The sequence below is a fragment of the Oryzias latipes genome, chromosome 10 (assembly GCF_053564925.1).
Source record: "Oryzias latipes strain Hd-rR chromosome 10, Olatipes_Hd-rR_3.1".
NCBI lineage: Eukaryota > Metazoa > Chordata > Actinopteri > Beloniformes > Adrianichthyidae > Oryzias > Oryzias latipes.
The window spans coordinates 19,805,279-19,822,684 of NC_136246.1; the positions used below are offsets into that span (position 1 = coordinate 19,805,279).

At 39.2% G+C, this 17,406-nt stretch overlaps 1 protein-coding gene across 2 annotated transcripts; it reads left to right on the forward strand.

Moving 5' to 3' along the window:
* Nucleotides 1–1,621: 1,621 nt before the first annotated feature.
* Nucleotides 1,622–14,049, forward strand: slc34a1b (solute carrier family 34 member 1b). Of its 2 annotated transcripts, none has more exons than XM_011480247.2 (12): nt 1,622–1,758; nt 2,919–3,092; nt 3,497–3,643; nt 3,918–4,061; nt 6,918–7,029; nt 7,526–7,721; nt 9,455–9,535; nt 9,659–9,725; nt 9,813–9,980; nt 10,122–10,238; nt 12,508–12,632; nt 12,879–14,049. In XM_011480247.2, exons 2-12 carry the CDS (start codon nt 2,927–2,929, stop codon nt 13,470–13,472), a joined length of 1,917 nt encoding a protein of 638 aa, XP_011478549.1. In that variant the 5' UTR covers nt 1,622–1,758; nt 2,919–2,926; the 3' UTR covers nt 13,473–14,049. The 2 variants fall into 2 exon arrangements, with proteins under 2 accessions (XP_011478549.1, XP_011478550.1); XM_011480248.4 differs by having other exon boundaries at nt 13,051–13,321.
* The last annotated feature ends 3,357 nt before the right edge of the window (nt 14,050–17,406 follow it).

The following is a 17,406-nucleotide window of genomic DNA, read 5'->3' on the forward strand; positions in this document are numbered from 1 at the left end:
TCTATTGTTTTGTGAGTTTTATGTGCACCGTCTGACTTGAATTGCAGTCGTTCTTCTTCACCTTTAACAAGCAAGTTAATGATTTCTCATTTAAAATACATTTTGGGTTGTTTTAGAGCAGCTCAGCCAGTTGACTCAGCTGCTGCTGTAAAAAACAAGAGTCTTTCCAAATGATTATGTCTTGGCCTAATTACAATCCAGCTCCTTTCTATCAACACATTCCGGCTTACTTTTTGTTCCTGTTTTTCCTCCTTTCATACACAGATTTGAGTGCATGTGAGTCACAGCCTCAGGGGTTTCTGAAATAGTTTATTTTCAAAAACTAACCCCCTGTTTGAATAAAAGGAAACATTAAATGTCTCTGTGCTCCACCTTTGAGCTGGAATGACGACCAAACCATCAATATTTAGACAGTATGCAGTTTTTTTTGGCCCCACCCCGATGACCGTTTCATATTAAACATTTTAAAGTGTAAAACTACCACTTTCTGATAACTCGGCATGAATCTTAATAATTAGTATGTTTTCAGGAGTTGTTCTTGTAAAATTTACAATTTTTAACTCCTATTTGTCGTTCATGTCTTCAATTTGTTATTTTGAGCATAAGAAACTACCGGTATGTGATAAAATATGATAAAACCGTTTATTGTACACAACTCAAACATTCTAAACTGGTTAACAATGTTATGCAGTCAAAATAAGTGAAATAACAAATAATATTGTAAAAATAAGGAAATATTTTATCTCTATGCTTCAAAGCCTTCCAATATTTAAAGACTAGAGTCTAAATGCTTTATAGAACCCATAAATAAAAGAAGAATAGTAAAATATTCATCAGTAGGGATATTATTTGTAACATTAAGGCCTCTTTTTACCACTCAAAGTACCCAAACGTGGCTAGTGTTCTGTGTATAAAATCCATATTTTTTATGACACAAAGCTTGGATGTGTTTCTCATCTGTGGCATTAAGGCAGCAGCCTGAGGTTCAGCCTGCGCAGCAATATAGTTGGAGCACAGCTCCCAGCTCTCATAACAGCTTTGAAAATAACAAGTTCATTAAGGGGGAGGTTATGAAGTTCTTCTTTTCTGAGTTCATGGCTGCTAGTCTGAGGTCAGCAGGTTTGGCTGATTTGCTTGAGAGCGCTGCTGATGTGACAAAACTGAAGCTTGGATAATTTTTTACTGCGGCTCTCCTCCTCGGGCTGATCGGTCCCACGGTGCGGAGGACTTCCCCTTTGGGTGGTGGAGAGTTCTGGTAAATGTGCATGCATGTGTGTTTGCACTTTCTGGAGATTTCCACGATGGCTCATTTGCAGTTGCAACGCAATGTGAACATCCTGCACACCCTACATGTGTGGAACAGTCCCTGCCCAATCTGAAACTTCTATTCAGAGATAAAACAGAAAGAAAGCACTAGACAGCCAGCATTCCTTTGCATTTGCCACTAGATGTCAGATTTCTCCTGCTATTAAATCCTAAAGATGCATCAGTAGGAGTGATGAATCACCTCAAATAGGTCATTTTGTAATCCTTGCTTTGGCCCCAGATCAGGAGAAAGCAAGCATCAATCATTAGCATCCAAAGTAATGCATCATTAACTTTCTTTTTTGAGTGTTACTGATTTACAGTGTTGTCTCTGATGATGAAGCAAATTAATAGTCAGGGGTTTAGGTGTTCCCCCTGACACCACAGCACCTGATTTTATATTTAAAGGTGTGTTTGATGCCCTGCCCCTCACACAGAGTTTTATCCCAAACGGTAAGAATCTGTTTTATTTATTGTCATTAAAGAAATATATACATTTTTGGCTTTTAAAATGTATTTTCTGATGATTTTCCTATTTCAGTTGATGCTTTCTAAAATAAGGAAAATACATTCCATAAAAAAAGAGACAGCACAGAGATTTTTCTCCTCCCCAACAGTCGTTTTTATTTTTACTCTTCATCAAAAGAAGTCAGTCTAGCAACCCCTCACTGAAGCATAAATGGCTCAAAATGACATGCTTTAAGGAAACCCTTAAATCAAAAAGCAGAAAATTTGAGTTGCAATTTGTCAAACTGATTCGCATGCTGCCGCCTGATGTGAGGATCACTCCGTATTGTCAGCACCGGCACAAAACCCGAATAGGATCTGAATGAGAGTTTGCTCATCAGTGAGCCGTGAAAGTGTTTCCCACATGCTGCCGCACACAGAGAGACGTACGTATGGTAAAAAGGGTCCCTCGGCAGATCAGAACCTGCAGGAGGATGCCAGGCACAATGCTAATGATGCAGCGACTGTAATTGCTGTAATTTTGCCCGCTGTAATTACTTCCATCCTCTTTGCTTTTAAGGGATACTTTCATATTCCCTCATCCATTGAAGTCTTGAAGTTATTGCAAAGTGACTGATGTAAGAGAGAGGGGGAAAAGCATTAAAAGGAAGGATGTAAAAAAATCATTGAAAGGAATTCTTAAGAGCAGACTTGCAGCTGTAGGAAGTGAAGGATCAGCTGTATCTGTGCTGATGTTTTCTTACTGATTCTGACATAATTCGTTATGCACGATCAATCTGACTTTAAATCTGCCACTTTAGCTCAACGTGAGTCTCTTTTTGCTCTCAGTGTTTTTTTTTTTGGAGAAGTTCTTGTGTAGATGCACACTGGTCCGCTCTTCTTTTAACTACTGCAGGTGGCTGATAAACAAATATTCGCTCATCTTTCCCCTCCACAGCGATGTCATCCTGGGATTTTAATTACTTTCATAGCCCTCAAAGCCCCATATGTCCTCTCACACTCTGGCTATAGTGTCTTCTGGACAGAGTGCAGGGCTCAAAGACCGTGATAACAAAAACGGCCATCGTTTTCTCCTTGAAATGCCATCTCTTTCCATTCTATAAGAGAACTTTTTCACTATTTTGCTTTTCTTTTTTTAAAATCAGGCTTGAGGATGCACACTTCCCGGCATCCAAAGCCCAGGCTGGACGAAGACACGGAGTCCGGCATCGGCTCCACCCTTGACCTCACAAGCAGCAGCAAGGGTGACGGCAAACATACAAATCAGCCCTTTGGTTCACCTTCGTTCAGAGCGGCAGACAGACTTCCCAGAGAGAACGGTACAAGATGGTCATCAATAGGAGTATCTTACTTTCATCTCAAGGAGTGGCAGCTGGTTTGATTTCCTTTGAAAAGACTAATTATAACTGCAGAAGCCGAGCCAAAGGCTTATCGGACAAGGACATGCTTAAAAAAAAAAAAGACACAGCCGTAGTGTGACCATGTGGCCATACTGTCCCGCAGTGGTGTCTGGCTGCACTCGGGTAATGGTGCATGGAAGATGGCTTTGTTCTCTGCATGTGGCTCAAGTTATCACTCTCACCCAGAACCCAGAATGCAGAGAATAAAAGAAAAATGCAGCTGCGTGAAAAATTCCAGATTTCGGTGCCATTACTCCTTGAGCATTGTGCTGTTTTATCTACAACCTTCTACCTGTTTTGATTTTTTTTTTTTTTTTTTACAGAAGCCCCCCCTCAGACCTCAGAAGTGAGTCCACACAAGATCAAACAGCTCCTTATCAACTTATCCAAGGTCCCTCTTCTCTTCATCCTTCTCTTCTTCTTTATTTGCTCCCTGGACACTCTGAGCTCTGCCTTCCAGTTGGCAGGGGGTAAGTGTAATTCTCACTGCTCACCCACTGTGTCGATCATCACTCAGTGAGTTGATGTTTGACAAATAAGCTATAGCCACAGAGGAGCAACCTTTGCTGCTCCCCTTAGTCCCTCTGGGTGATGTACTGGGAAGCTTCATCTGTGACCTTCATAAATTTGGGGAAACAAGCATTTGGAGTCATGTTTAACATTGCTCATGGCAACCTTTTCATCCCCCGGTCTTTTTTTCTGTCCCTGTGTGTTTCTGTGTATGTGGGTGGCATATTTAACCAGGTAAAGTGGCAGGGGACATTTTCAAGGACAATGCGGTGCTGTCCAACCCCGTGGCTGGCCTGGTGGTGGGGATTCTGGTTACTGTGCTCGTTCAGAGCTCATCAACCTCCACCTCCATTGTTGTCAGCCTGGTGGCCTCCGGATGTGAGTAGGCGCGTTCGAGTTTTATATAAAAATGTCAGCATATTTCATAGTTTAAATAAGGTTTTGAGGTTGAAAGAAGGCATCCGAGCCAGCATCATCTAGTCTGTGTTCAGCGCGCTTAATCCTTTCATTCTTGTGTGTCTCAGCAGACTATCATTACCCATGAATAGATACAGCAATAAATACGAAAACCTTGATAAATCAATTAGGAGCAAATAGTCGATGCTGAATCTTTGATGGCAGCAACAAATAAATATTTTGATTCTGACAGCCTGGCTGTTTAAGTAATCACTGACTGTATTATCTAGAGAAGCTACCGTAAATTCTTATCCTTTTTTCTCCCATGATGTAAAAGATTAATTTAGTAAATAGAAATGACACTGAATGGACAAACGTTTACTAAGATTTTGAAGAATTTAAAGCTGCTTTTTGCTCTGTAATAGTGAGATCTTTGTTCTTGTTATTCTTCATTTAATTTGCAGCGAATTTCTAATAGCTTAATCAAAATTTCGTGTGATCCACCATGTGATGACAAAAGGTCAAACATATCACATCAGCAAGTCAGATTCTCTTCATGCAAAAGTAAAAAGGTTTAACTTCAACACAAAAGTAGGCAGGTTAACTTTCTGAATTTTATTACAGTTTTTGCCTCTTTAAATGACAATCCTACTGCACTTGGATTGATTTTTTATACACAGCATTTTTAAATTTTGAATTAGAAGCTAAATTATTGACCATTTCAATAGCAAGCCGCTATTGAATCTTTGACTTTAGAGGAGCTTTACTGTCAGGATTGTTTGTTTCGCATGTTTTGACATTTTTAGAAAGATCAGGAAGACAACCAACACAAGGCTAAAATAATGCATTAACCTCTTAAGACTTGAACAAATATTTGAGCGAACTCTCAACACACGTAGACACAACGTCTCAGAAGTTTACTGTGGTAAAATAACCGAACATGTGATGTCCACACATGCGGACGCCAGGTCTATAGACGTTAAAGTTGTTCTAGTGCAAACTGATGAGTCCTGTGACTGTACACTTTGATCAGCTCTCTATACAATCACAGAGCTTTCTCTGTATCTGCTCGCCAAGTGTGAAATGTCCTGGCCAGAAAGACCATTGTTCTCGCAGAACAAACGTTTGGCTCCCTGCAGAGTTTAAACCTTAGTTGTCTATTAGTGCAGATTAAAGAAGCAGCTGAACCGTCAACTCTTTCATTTCCTCTTTATTAGTAATTAATATAAAAGTAAAGGTAGAATCATTATTTTACCTTATACTTATAATAAGACCTTAAAAGACTTTCTATTCATTCTATTTAAGACCAACATTACGGAAATATTCCCAGAGCAAACCGATATTTAAATGTCTAAAACTGTGAAAGTAAACATGCAGCTATGACTGAGTTTAAAGGGTAACGCTGACGCCACTGGAGCTATTTATGGTTGTATTACATTTTCACAGGTTTCCTAAATAAAAATGCACATGTTGATGTCACATGAACACAGAGAGCCAAAATATTGAGCACTTTCATGCCTCTGTATCAGCTGCAGCGGTAATGGATGTCTGTGGGTCCATCAGTGTTGGTATTTATTTTTTGTACAGCCAAAACAGCTTCTGAAAAATGTAAAACGCTGGCGCACATTTGTTTGGAAAATGATTTTCCCTTTAGCTCTGAAATAAAAATCATGCAATAATTATGACAGCAGTTTGCACAAATGTTGCGTTGATTGTGCAATTGTGACATTTAGTCTCCAGATGGCTAAATAATGATTTCATATAGACATTTAAAAGTATAACAAGTTATATTTGAGCATTTTGATAAATATTTATATATATATTTTGAAAAAAAGGTCTGATAACCCCTTGACACCTCTTTGGCTCCAGACTTACCTTCATTTTGCATCTACTTGAAAGAAAAAACACGAGTGAAATGTATTTTTCAATCCTGAAAATAAATTCAGGCGTCTATGAGTTAAAGAGTGTAGATTAAAAATATTTTTGATACTTCCAGTTCAGATTAAACTTTGCAGAAAACATCAAAAATTAAGGTAAATAATTTTTTTTATTAATTTATTAATTTTTTAAATTTTTTTGTTGAAAGGAATCATTTCAAAAGTGTTTGCACACTAACTTATAATCAGGGTATTTTTGTTACAGATCAAACTACATGCTCAAATAAATGAGTAATGAAAAATGTCTGATGCATAAATAGGTTTCTGAAACTTCTGAGCACAAAAAATGCTAACAATACATTAATGCTGCAATGAAAGTGTTTACTTTTAGTGGCATATTTATATAGACTGCATTAAAAAAAGAGATGTCCTTGTTCAAAACTGACCTGGGAAACCTAAGATATGTGGCATTAATAAGTAATAAAAAAGGATTAAGACTTTTACATGTTCCACGTTTTTCTTCTGAAAGGAAGCATTAGTGTGAAGAAGCTATTTGTGAGGCCTTTTTTTTAAATGGGAAAGCACAGCATAAAAAAACATAAACATATAGTACAGACCAAAAGTTAGGACACACCTTCCCATTCATTTAAAGGAGAGGGTGTGTCCAAACTTTTGGTCTGTACTGTATTTCTTCATGAAGTGGGTTCGGGATGCTATATCAATGAGGGCACATGCAACATTAACCCCTCCTGTGAGAGTGCTTCCTCTGGTTTTAAAACCGCAATCACCACTCGTCTATTCAACCTCAAGTCAGCTCCAAAACACTCCACGCCGTGCATATCAATTATACGTGGAGGACATGTATACATTGTCTGTTGCAGTTAGCTTATTTACTATGCATGAGGATAGACACAATGATCTTATTATGTAAAACAAAACCTTCTGTTTCGTCTTCTCCTAGTGCTAGAAGTGAAGTCGGCAGTTCCAGTCATCATGGGGTCCAATATTGGCACTTCTGTCACAAACACCATAGTGGCCATGATGCAAGCTGCAGAGAGAAATGAGTTTCAGCGGTGAGTGAGGAGTGTGGTAAGGCAGAGAACAGACAACAGAGGAGCAGGGAGGATGGAAATGAATCAGTCCAGTGGTAAGTAGGTAGAAAAAAAAATGGAAGACGGAATGATAAAAGTAATGAAAGTCACAGGGCACAAAGCGAGGGGGGATGATGAGAAAGCATTGGTAGTTGTTTGCTGGCTCTCACTGTTAACCTCTGTTTCAGTGTAATTTCAAAATCGTGATAATAATGGCATCAGTCCAAATTGACTACAGCAGTAAATATCTGGTATAACTCTAGGCTCAACAGATGGCATATTATTTTACAATTTTTTAAATAAACATATTTAAATATATTAATGTTTTGGACTCAGTCAACAATGAAAACCTTCACTGGAGTTCAAAATCAGAGTAGTCCAGGCCTAAAAATCATAGTTAGGATCAATTACTTTGAGTAAATGATCACGTTTATTGGTGGCTGACCTCAAAGAACATAATTCTCTTGACCTGTCACAGCGCCTTTGCTGGAGCAACCATCCATGACTGCTTCAACTGGCTGTCGGTCCTGTTCCTGCTGCCTCTGGAGGCGGTGAGTGGGTTGATGACCCGGCTGTCCCACCTCCTGGTTAGCATCTTACAAATCCAGTCAGGAGAAGATGCCCCCGAGCTTCTAAAGGTCATCACTGAGCCAGTAACAACACTCATCATACAGGTAAACATGACAGCTAGGCAGCATTTTCTCAATATCCTACTTTGTAAAATTGTCCTTCAAAATGCAATCATGGAGAGACACATTGCTGCGACAACAATCTAGCCATTTTCTACATTCCCCCTTTTCTTAATTAGGGTCACAGAGGCCTGCTTTACCCTCTGTGGCCTGTGGGAGATAGAGTCATTCTACCAGTATCTCCTTAAAATGAGGAGAATGTCATGACTTGTAGGATGGACAGGCCCAGATAATGAAACCCAGAATGAGGACACAGGTAGGTAAGAGGTAAGTAAGAGTTTTTATTTTTCTTCCAGGAGAGATGGTAGTGGCTTGGAATGAGGCTGATGAGGACTGCGGCTTGAGGCGTGGCTGGAGGTAATAACGCGGCTTTGCAGAGTGTGTAGTTTCCACAGGTACGCAGGAGGGCACGATCTGACTTCCGAACAGGTGACACTTGGAGGCTGGAATCCTGAGACAAGGGGAATAATATTGGCGTCGAGACAAGACTAAGTTTTGAAAACATGAGCAAGACTGAGACCAGGTTTAGTCACCATAAGGGGCAACGAACTGGCGATGAATACTGGAGCTGGATCTCCTTTAGAGCTGCAGCGGTTGATGAGGTGGATTGGTAACAGCTAGTGGAGTCAGGAGCACAGCAGGAGGGGGAGGGGCAGGAGACTGACAGGCACCATAACAGAGAAAGGGCTAATCTCTGACATAACTATGGCATCCCAAATTCAGAACTTTGAAATAATCACACGTACCATCTATCTCAAAATCTCTGAATATTGTTTTTACAAACAATTAAGGTTTGCCCTTTAGCATTATTGCAACAATGTCACTTCTAAATTTAAAATTCCATTCCGATCATCTTTTGATCTTTTGTAAAAGCATTCCCAGTAGTCTTTTAATTATGATTAAGCAATTTTTAGCCAAAAATCAAATACTTGGGGATGTTTTCTCCAGGACATAGTGTCTGCAGAGCGGTAGCAGTTCCTTAGAAATTCACTTCTAAGTTGTGGGCGGGTATGTTGGCGTGGAGTAAGCCTTCCTATCATCCCTTTGTTCACATGCCGTCCTGCTAGCTTACAGCCCCTCCCAACTTTTGGAATTGTAGATTCGAACGGCTAAAAAATGGCAAATGCACTACAGTACATGGCACACTATGTAGTGAGGAGAAAAGGAATTTGGACACAACTTGAGAGAGACTTAAATTTCAACACTTTTGGATGTGGTGCTAATCATCTATCTGTTACAAAACACAAGAGATTGTTTCTTTTTTATTAAACAAACAAGTATATTAAGTTAAGTTAAAGATATGGCGTGATACATTTTTCCTCTGGAATTAAACTCCAAATTTAAAAAAAACATCTTTGCTTGGACCAAGGAGACCCCAACCCTAACTAACCCTAACTCTGCTAAAATTAGCACATTGCAGCTTTAAATTTCTTTATTTCAACCCAATTATAGGACGTTTAAAAATGTTGCCGACAATTTTTCTAAATATTTATCCGACTGCAATGTAACTTTAAATACAGGTTAATTTAAACCACCAGATAAAAACAGTTTTATAATTGTAAGAATAGGCGTTCAGGTAAAACATCAGTGCATTTATTCACATTGCATGCACCTTAAACTCTGTGGTAAAGCCTTGTCAAATGGGTAAAATAATTAGGAATCTTTTCTCATCCCATTATTTTACTATGATTTAAAACAATTTCTTGTTTTTCTCTTAGCTAGAGAAATGTGTGATCACAGGGATTGCCATGGGAAATGAGGGCATGAGGAACAAGAGCCTGGTGAAGGAATGGTGCCAGGTAATCATTCTATTGTGCCATTCTTTCCTGCACATTTTGTCTCACATGCAGCATTTGAAGATTAAAGTCAAACCTTTTCCTCATCCTTACCTATGGCTTCTTTCTTTCTTTGTTTCTTTCTAGTCTGCTGGCAATGGGAGCTTTGACAACTGTGGAAGTAACGATTTTCCATCGTCGTCACGTGTTAAATGCAAGTAACATCAGTGTTTTGACGTTTTAGAAGATAAAAATGAAGTGAAAAAAAATCTCAAAATCTGTGTTTTTGTTTTCTTTGTAGGTAAACATCTGTTTGCATCCACTGAGTTGTCAGACCTCACGGTGGGTCTTATTCTCCTGGCTGCTTCTCTGGTGGTCCTCTGCTCATGTCTGCTACTTCTAGTCAAGCTGCTTAACTCTCTTCTTAAAGGCCAAGTAGCAAAGGTCATCCATAAAGTCATTAACACAGGTGAGTTAATGAAGTGAGCAGCAGAAAGTCAGTAGTGCCATTAGAAGTACTAAACCTCAAAACATCATTTGGTAAGAGTCAAGCGTTGTTTAGACTGTGCAACAGTTTTTTAATACTTATCTTTTAATTATATCCTGACAGACCTGCCTTATCCCTTTGGGTGGCTGGCAGGATACGTTGCCATGTTTGTGGGTGCAGGCATCACATTTGTGGTCCAAAGCAGCTCTGTTTTTACTTCAGCCATGACTCCACTTGTAGGTGAGTAAAGTGCTTTGTTTGACCGTAAACAACAAGTTCAGTTTTGCTTTTTTTCCTCCAACATAATTTACCTTCTATTACACATTTATTCAAATTGTTCTGAGGTTGAACAGAAATTGAGGTTATTTAATAAAAACAAATATTTGTGTCTTTTTCTGTGTGATCCAAGAATCAACAGGCTTCTAAACTGATTTAAAATGTAAGAAATAAGCTTCTCTAAACATTTTTGATACATACTTTCAAAAAAAAGCTTTAAAACATTTTTTTATTGAAAAAAAAGGTTTGTTGAAACAAAAATGTCAAACTTTTCTGAAAAAGTGAGAGCTTTGTACAAATCTCAACGTAATGAAATAATCAATATCTATAGAAGAATTTACTATTTCTGTTCTGAGATAATAATCTTTAGGAGATGAGAACGATTTGATTCCAAGTAAATAAGCCTTTTCAAACCTCAAGCTACGTTCCAATCAAAAGTCCATGTACACATGCGTTAATACTCAATTTAGACTTCCACATTCAAAACTCTCCCTTTCACACACTGCTATGCAAGTTTTTACAGCCGTGTTTGGGCCCTACATACAAACACGGGGCCATTGAATGTGCGTTGCAAGTTAGACCAGGTTAAATTTCAACCAATCACGGACTCGGATTTGCTAGTGATGTATGGATGGCGTCCTTTTTAATTCATGAAAGTGTCAATGGTTTGAACATTGATCATGCAGAAGTAATTAATAATTGCGGTTCGTGCCCGACTGTAATTCTATGACACCAAGTCTTTCATTTATCGGATTAGAGCTGATAAAGGAGAAAAAAAAGCTTCAACATTTCGCACCAAGCCTCTGCCAACTGTAGGTGGCAGGCATGTGCTAGTAAACTGTAGAAAAAGAGGAAGCCCGTCCCTGCTTGTTCAGTGTGAACACCATGGATTACACATTCAAGAACACGCGTTTAATGTGTTCTTTAACGCTTGTCACTTGCCCGATGGGTGTCCATAGCTTGAAAAAGCCATACGTTTAGGTATAAATGCCTTTAAAACAAAAACTTCTTTAATTCATGAGCATGTTTTTGTTGCATTCAGGCCTCTGCTGATTCTCACTTTAGGATTTCTTGGATTGGGGTTTTTCAAATCCTCTTGGCAAATTCTTTGTTTTATTTTTCAATCTTTATTGTTATTTATTATAGACAGCAGATTTTATTTAAAGTGATGCCTCTTTGGGTATAACTTCTAACACCACATTGCAATCATGATTTTGCAGCTAAAGTTGTTCTTTTTTTTAATCTCCAGTTTCTGCTGGGTGTAGTGGTCAAAGCAAAGGTGCCATATAACGTTCTGGGGTTATTCTTCAATGTGGCCAGTTTAAAGGCCTACGGTTTCATTTCAGTGCAGGCCTTCATGGAGGTTATTGCTTACAATATCTTATTAAACTAGGCTCTGGCCATGCTGATAATTTGTTCTTGGTAAAGAAAAAAACTGTGCAAAGGTTGCTTCAGACAAGTTTATTGCCTGAATTCTGCTTCAGGTATTTCAACCTGGAATCCATGCAATTATTGCATTGTTGGACATTGGTGATGAACCATGGTTCCAAAGAAAAAAGAAAAAGCATATAGCTGAAATTAATAGCACTGGGGTTGCAGTGTCGCTCTGATCCAGCAACCCACAAGGTTCTGCACCAAACTATGGGTGATGCCACAACCCCCCAACAGACGTCTTCTATAATTGTTTTAAATCTTTCAAATCAAATAGAACTGTATTACATTCGTTATGTAACTAATAATTTTTGTTCATGTTTTCAATGGCAAAGTGCCTAAATTTAATGTTGACTAATGGTTTGTCTCCTTTCTGGACCATACCAAATAAGGATGTAAGTTTGTGTAGGTCTTCTAAATGGCTCTGTGAAGTTTTTGAGAAGACATTGCATAACATATGTTTTGTAATACCAGATAATAGAAGCATGCAAAATCAGTGATGAGTGACTCACCAGCCTGCTACACAGTTATAAATGTAAGATCAGAATCATTTTGTAATTAACCAAGCTTGAAATTGAAAAAAGCTACACACTGTTTTGAGAAAAGAGGGCCATTAATATTACTTAATAAATGATAATATGTACGGCATATTGACTTTAGACTCCCTTAGAAACTCTGTTTTTAAAGGCTTTAGATTAGAGCAAACGACGCATAAACATCAATTGTAGAACTGAGCAGAATGGGTTTTGTCAAACTTGTTTGCAGAGTTTATGATAATATTTTCTGCTGTCTTCTCCTCCAGGCATTGGTGTCATCAGTCTGGAGAGGGCCTATCCTCTCACCCTCGGCTCTAACATTGGCACCACCGCCACTGCTCTGCTGGCAGCTCTGGCTAGTCCTGGGAATAAACTAGCAGCTGCAATACAGGTAACCTGTTTTTTTGTGTTTTTTGTTTTTTGGGGGTGGGTGGGTGGGGGGGGAGGTGCTTGTGACGCTTTTGTAAAGGCTAAATTTCGACCCTGTTGCTATGGTTTTTATTGCTGGTAAAATGTGGACCACTTCTTTGGTAAATATAAATATCTGTTTTCACCTCCGAGAAGAAAAGCATTTCTACAGAATTCTATAGAGCTCTGCTCCAATGCTGACACTCTGCATCTCTGTTTTTCTTTTTAGATTGCTCTCTGTCACCTCTTCTTTAACATTTTTGGTATCCTGCTGTGGTATCCTATCCCCTTCATGCGCTTACCCATAAAGATGGCTCGTGTCCTGGGGGAGCGGACTGCCAAATACCGCTGGTTTGCAGTCTTATACCTGCTTCTCTGTTTCTTGGTCTTTCCATCAATAGTGCTGGGCCTCTCCTTGGCTGGCTGGCGGGTTATGGCTGGTGTTGGAGGTCCTTTTCTGGGAATCACCATCTTCATTACCACCATAAATGTAATGCAGACTTGCAGTCCTCGTCATCTGCCCACCAAGCTCCAAAACTGGGACTTCCTGCCTAAGTGGATGCACTCTCTGAAGCCGCTTGACCGCTTGATTACCAAGGCAACTGTCTGCTGCAGAGTAGCATGTGAGGAGGGTCAAGATGAGGAAAAAGAGGAGCCCATCTTAGCAGATCCAGCACCTGTTGGTGTGGAGGAAAAGCCCTCTCAAAGGACAGAACAGCTAGCATACTGTAATCCAGTGCTGGACTGCCTTGATGAGAAGAGTCCAGGCGTGCTGGTTTTTAAACTACGAGGGTTAGAAAGGTGCAACAGCACTCCACTGTGAAAAAAAAGATGCTTTAAAGTCCACAAAAGGTTCACAAATTGTTGAGTACTCAAAAAGCTTTGGAAAAAAAAGTCAGGAAAAAGGATTTCTAGATGTCATTCCATTACCCCTGAGATGTATTAAACATCTCTACAGCAGAAAGTATAGAAAGTGGCAGAAAGTATAGACCTGAGATGAAAGTTTTTTTTGTCTAAAAACCTTGTTATTGATGCTCAACTTTGAAGAGAAACACAAAACAAGATATGTTCTGTGCTTCATAGAGAGCTTTGAGATTCACATCAGTTGAGTAAATACGAGCTATGAGTAAATTAGGTGAGCCAAGCATTCTTCTTTTAGCCATCACTTTTATTTACAGAAAATGCAGTAGTGTGGACGTAAGTGACATTTTCATCTGAAACTTTACCAATAACAAGGTTTGGAACTTCTGAGCCACACATTTTTTCATCAGCCAATTTCTACTAACCTTTGAGCATTATTGTGAAAAATCTAACAGACAGAAGCTGTTTCTTGTGCTAAATGTCTTGTGAAAAATGTGCAGAATTGCTGATGCATTAAAGTTGCTTTCACACTGGGATAACCCCATGGACTCCATTCCATTGGAAGAGGATGCAGGAAAATATAACAGCTTATTGCAGTTCTCTACATGTTTTCCAACTGCCATTGAAGCTCCTTATTTGCTAAATACACCAGATCCAGGTAATCAGATGAGGAATACAATCCAGTAGGATGCTGGGCCTTGAGACCTCGAGTCTAAGACCCCTGATGGTTTGATATTTTCAATGGCAAACCATGGATGAATTGCACAGAGTCACATAAACCACTTTTGGCTCGTTTCCACTGATTCCACACTGGGGTTCACAGACACCTGTATCGAGGTCTTGTTTTCAGACCTGAGTTAACTTGCTTTGTATGCATCTGAATCCAGGTGAGCCTTCACAACGGCCAACTGAACAATGAGGTGAAATTAGCTCAAATGTGCCCGTGTAAATATTGAGTTCAAATGGTAAAATCGTGTACTTATACAGCGTGTTTCTACTTTGCTTAAAGGCCTGAAGCGCTTTACAGTCACAGTGCAATTCACGCACTTGTGTCAACTTTTAACCACCTGGAGCAATGTGAGGTTCAGTATTTTGCCCAAAGACACATTTGCGGGCAAGGCAGAAAATAACTCTTTGATCCTCTGCTCAGAGGTCAACCGCTTTTCCTCTGCACCACAGCCGCTTCCTAGATATAAAACATTTGTAGCCTACTGTAGCTTCTGTGGTATAACAGGGGTTGAACAGGTTTCCCTTAAACAGGTTTAAGTTATTGGTTAATTCTAATTAATTTGAATTTCTTACCAGTTTGGGGCTTGACCAGTTTCTTACCAGTTTGGGGCTTGAAATGATAAATCGTTGCCGTTGAAAGATTAATTAGTTTCACTGGAAACGTATACATTTTGACTGTCAGGATATGGGGGGCAGGAGAGCAGGTAGGACCCAGACGCAGAGGCAGGAGGCACACGGTTCCAAGGCAAGAGGGTTTAATTGCAAACAAAAGGCGCTGCAGAGCAGGATAACCAAACAAACCTAAACTTACTGTGGCGTGGCATGAAACATGGCAGAAGACTTGCATGGAAGAGACGTTACGACGTTACGGACATTACATGAGAGACATTACGACGTTCAGAGATATTAAGACATTACTGGACCAGCACAAGAGGAAGGCAGAGACAAGACTTAAATACAGACAGGAATGACAAGACACAGGTGAACATGATCAGGGCAGATTGGGACAGAGGAAGTAAAACTCAAGACATGACAAGACAGGACAGGAAACAGAACCAAACATGACAGAACAAGAAATAAAGCACAAACCAAGACAAAAGAAACCCAAACCATGACATTGACGTCAGTATTTCTGTTGTCAATTTTGGTTAGAATTATCCTGGAAGTGGTTGGAGGGCGTTATAAGCCAAAAAAACAGCAAATGACTTTTATGTCAATTTTCAACTTTAATTAAATAGTTTTGAGTTATTTAGTTAGTTTAAGAAAGCTTTTTTATGTAAAACTATAAAACCCCCACATTTCACCTAGAACTGGTGCCTCTTTCACAACACCCGACTGCAGATTTTAGCAAAAATTAAACAATTACACCAGTTTCCAGCTATAAAACCAAAACCAAATATTAGGGAATGAAAGCAGGTTTGCATTAACTGACTTTGGAAAGCCATGGTGAATAGATTAAATAATAATAATAGAAAAATCTAGAAACTGAAGGTGTTGTTTCCTTGAACCACTCTCTTTCACGTAATCACAAACCCATCTAACATGATTTTATTAAAGGTTCCAGATGTTTTTTGTTCAAGACTAATCTCCAGAAATGAGAGTTGATTGCCAAACAAAGTTATTATGATGACTTTAAAAAATTTTTTGTCTCTTCAGAATAAATACCGAGTTTATCCATTAAGATAATCACTCTGGGCAATGATCCGTCACTGCACAAATGCTCAGCTGTGCGTAGAATGGGCTTATATAATTGTGAGTCGAAACCATAAGCATGATTACTAAATCTTAATTTTTTGCTGGTATATTTAGGCCTGTCGGGAAATGGATTTGTTTATTCTGGCCTCTAATTTTCTTAAAAAACAGATAGAGAGCAGAGCGCTCCCCCCCCTCAAAGTTTAACAAAACAACTGCGTGAGCAAGAAGACAAATGCTTGCTCATTATGTCAGAATATTTTGCATTCATTGCTCATGCAAGTGTTGGTGGGTGACTGAATCCACACAGACACTGGAAGACATGGAAATCTTCACATTAGCTTCTTGTTGTTACGCACAGGGACCTGTGTGAAGCCTGCATGTTTGTAGTTTTGCTGGTGTGGGCTCACTAAGTGGGCGAGCGTGCACACTTGGAGGTGCTGCTGAATGTGTGAATATGTTGCTGTGCTCCGTGTTGTTGTACAGCAATTTATTGCGTCTTTAAGGAATCTTGACTCTCGGATCTCTCTCAAAAAAAAAAAAAAAAAATCGAGAGACTGGAGTCGAAAACTCCTCCACTTTTGAGGTGACGGTTCAGGCAACAACATGCTCAAGAGCTCAGGATGAAAGCGGGATGATCAATATTCAAAACCAGGACAGGGAGCTGCCACAACAACCTTCGACGCCGCACCTACCTCTTTGCCTTTCTAAATCAAAAGCAGCCCATTCCATCCATACATAGAATTCTAACCCATATGTTTGATCACTTATCTACAGTTTGTAGTGTCTCTAAGCTGCAGCAGGTGTTTTTATTTGTTCAAGAGGTATTAAATCCTATAAACTGTTGCTTCCCTTGTGTTCCCTCGCTCTGCATTGTTTTCTGTTACTGTGAAAACCCGGCAGGTCATCGTATCCAACAGAGATTGAAGAGATTTATGGGTGTCTTCGGCTCTGGAGGCAGAGCAATCATCTGTCAACTGGAAGGTTGCCGGTTTGATCTCTGGCCTCCAATTTGCATCGTCATTTGCATGACACAGAACTCCACTGAGAATTCATCAGAACGTTTGAGTGTGAACTCAAATCCAAATGGATTTTTGTAGCAAGTTAACCCAACCAGGAGAGCTCAATGCACATAGAATGAAAGGACATTTCCCCATCTTTAGGGTTTTTTTTAAGAATAGAAAAAAGGAAAAGAACACTAACATTAAGAAGAATATTACAAGAAATAAGTAAAATGATAAATGATCAGTCCACAAAGCAAGTGATTTACTTCTAACAAGAAATCTTGTAATAAGATTTTAGAATCTAGAAGAAAAGACTTCTACACAACCATTCAAAAGGAAAAAAACAAGCTAAAAAAAAGTTTAAATTACGCAAATTTGAATTTTGTACAATTTAATGATACGTTTTTCTTTTTTGCTAATTCTAAGCAATGGTTGGAATTTTTTGAGTTTGTATGTACTTAACAGTAGTTT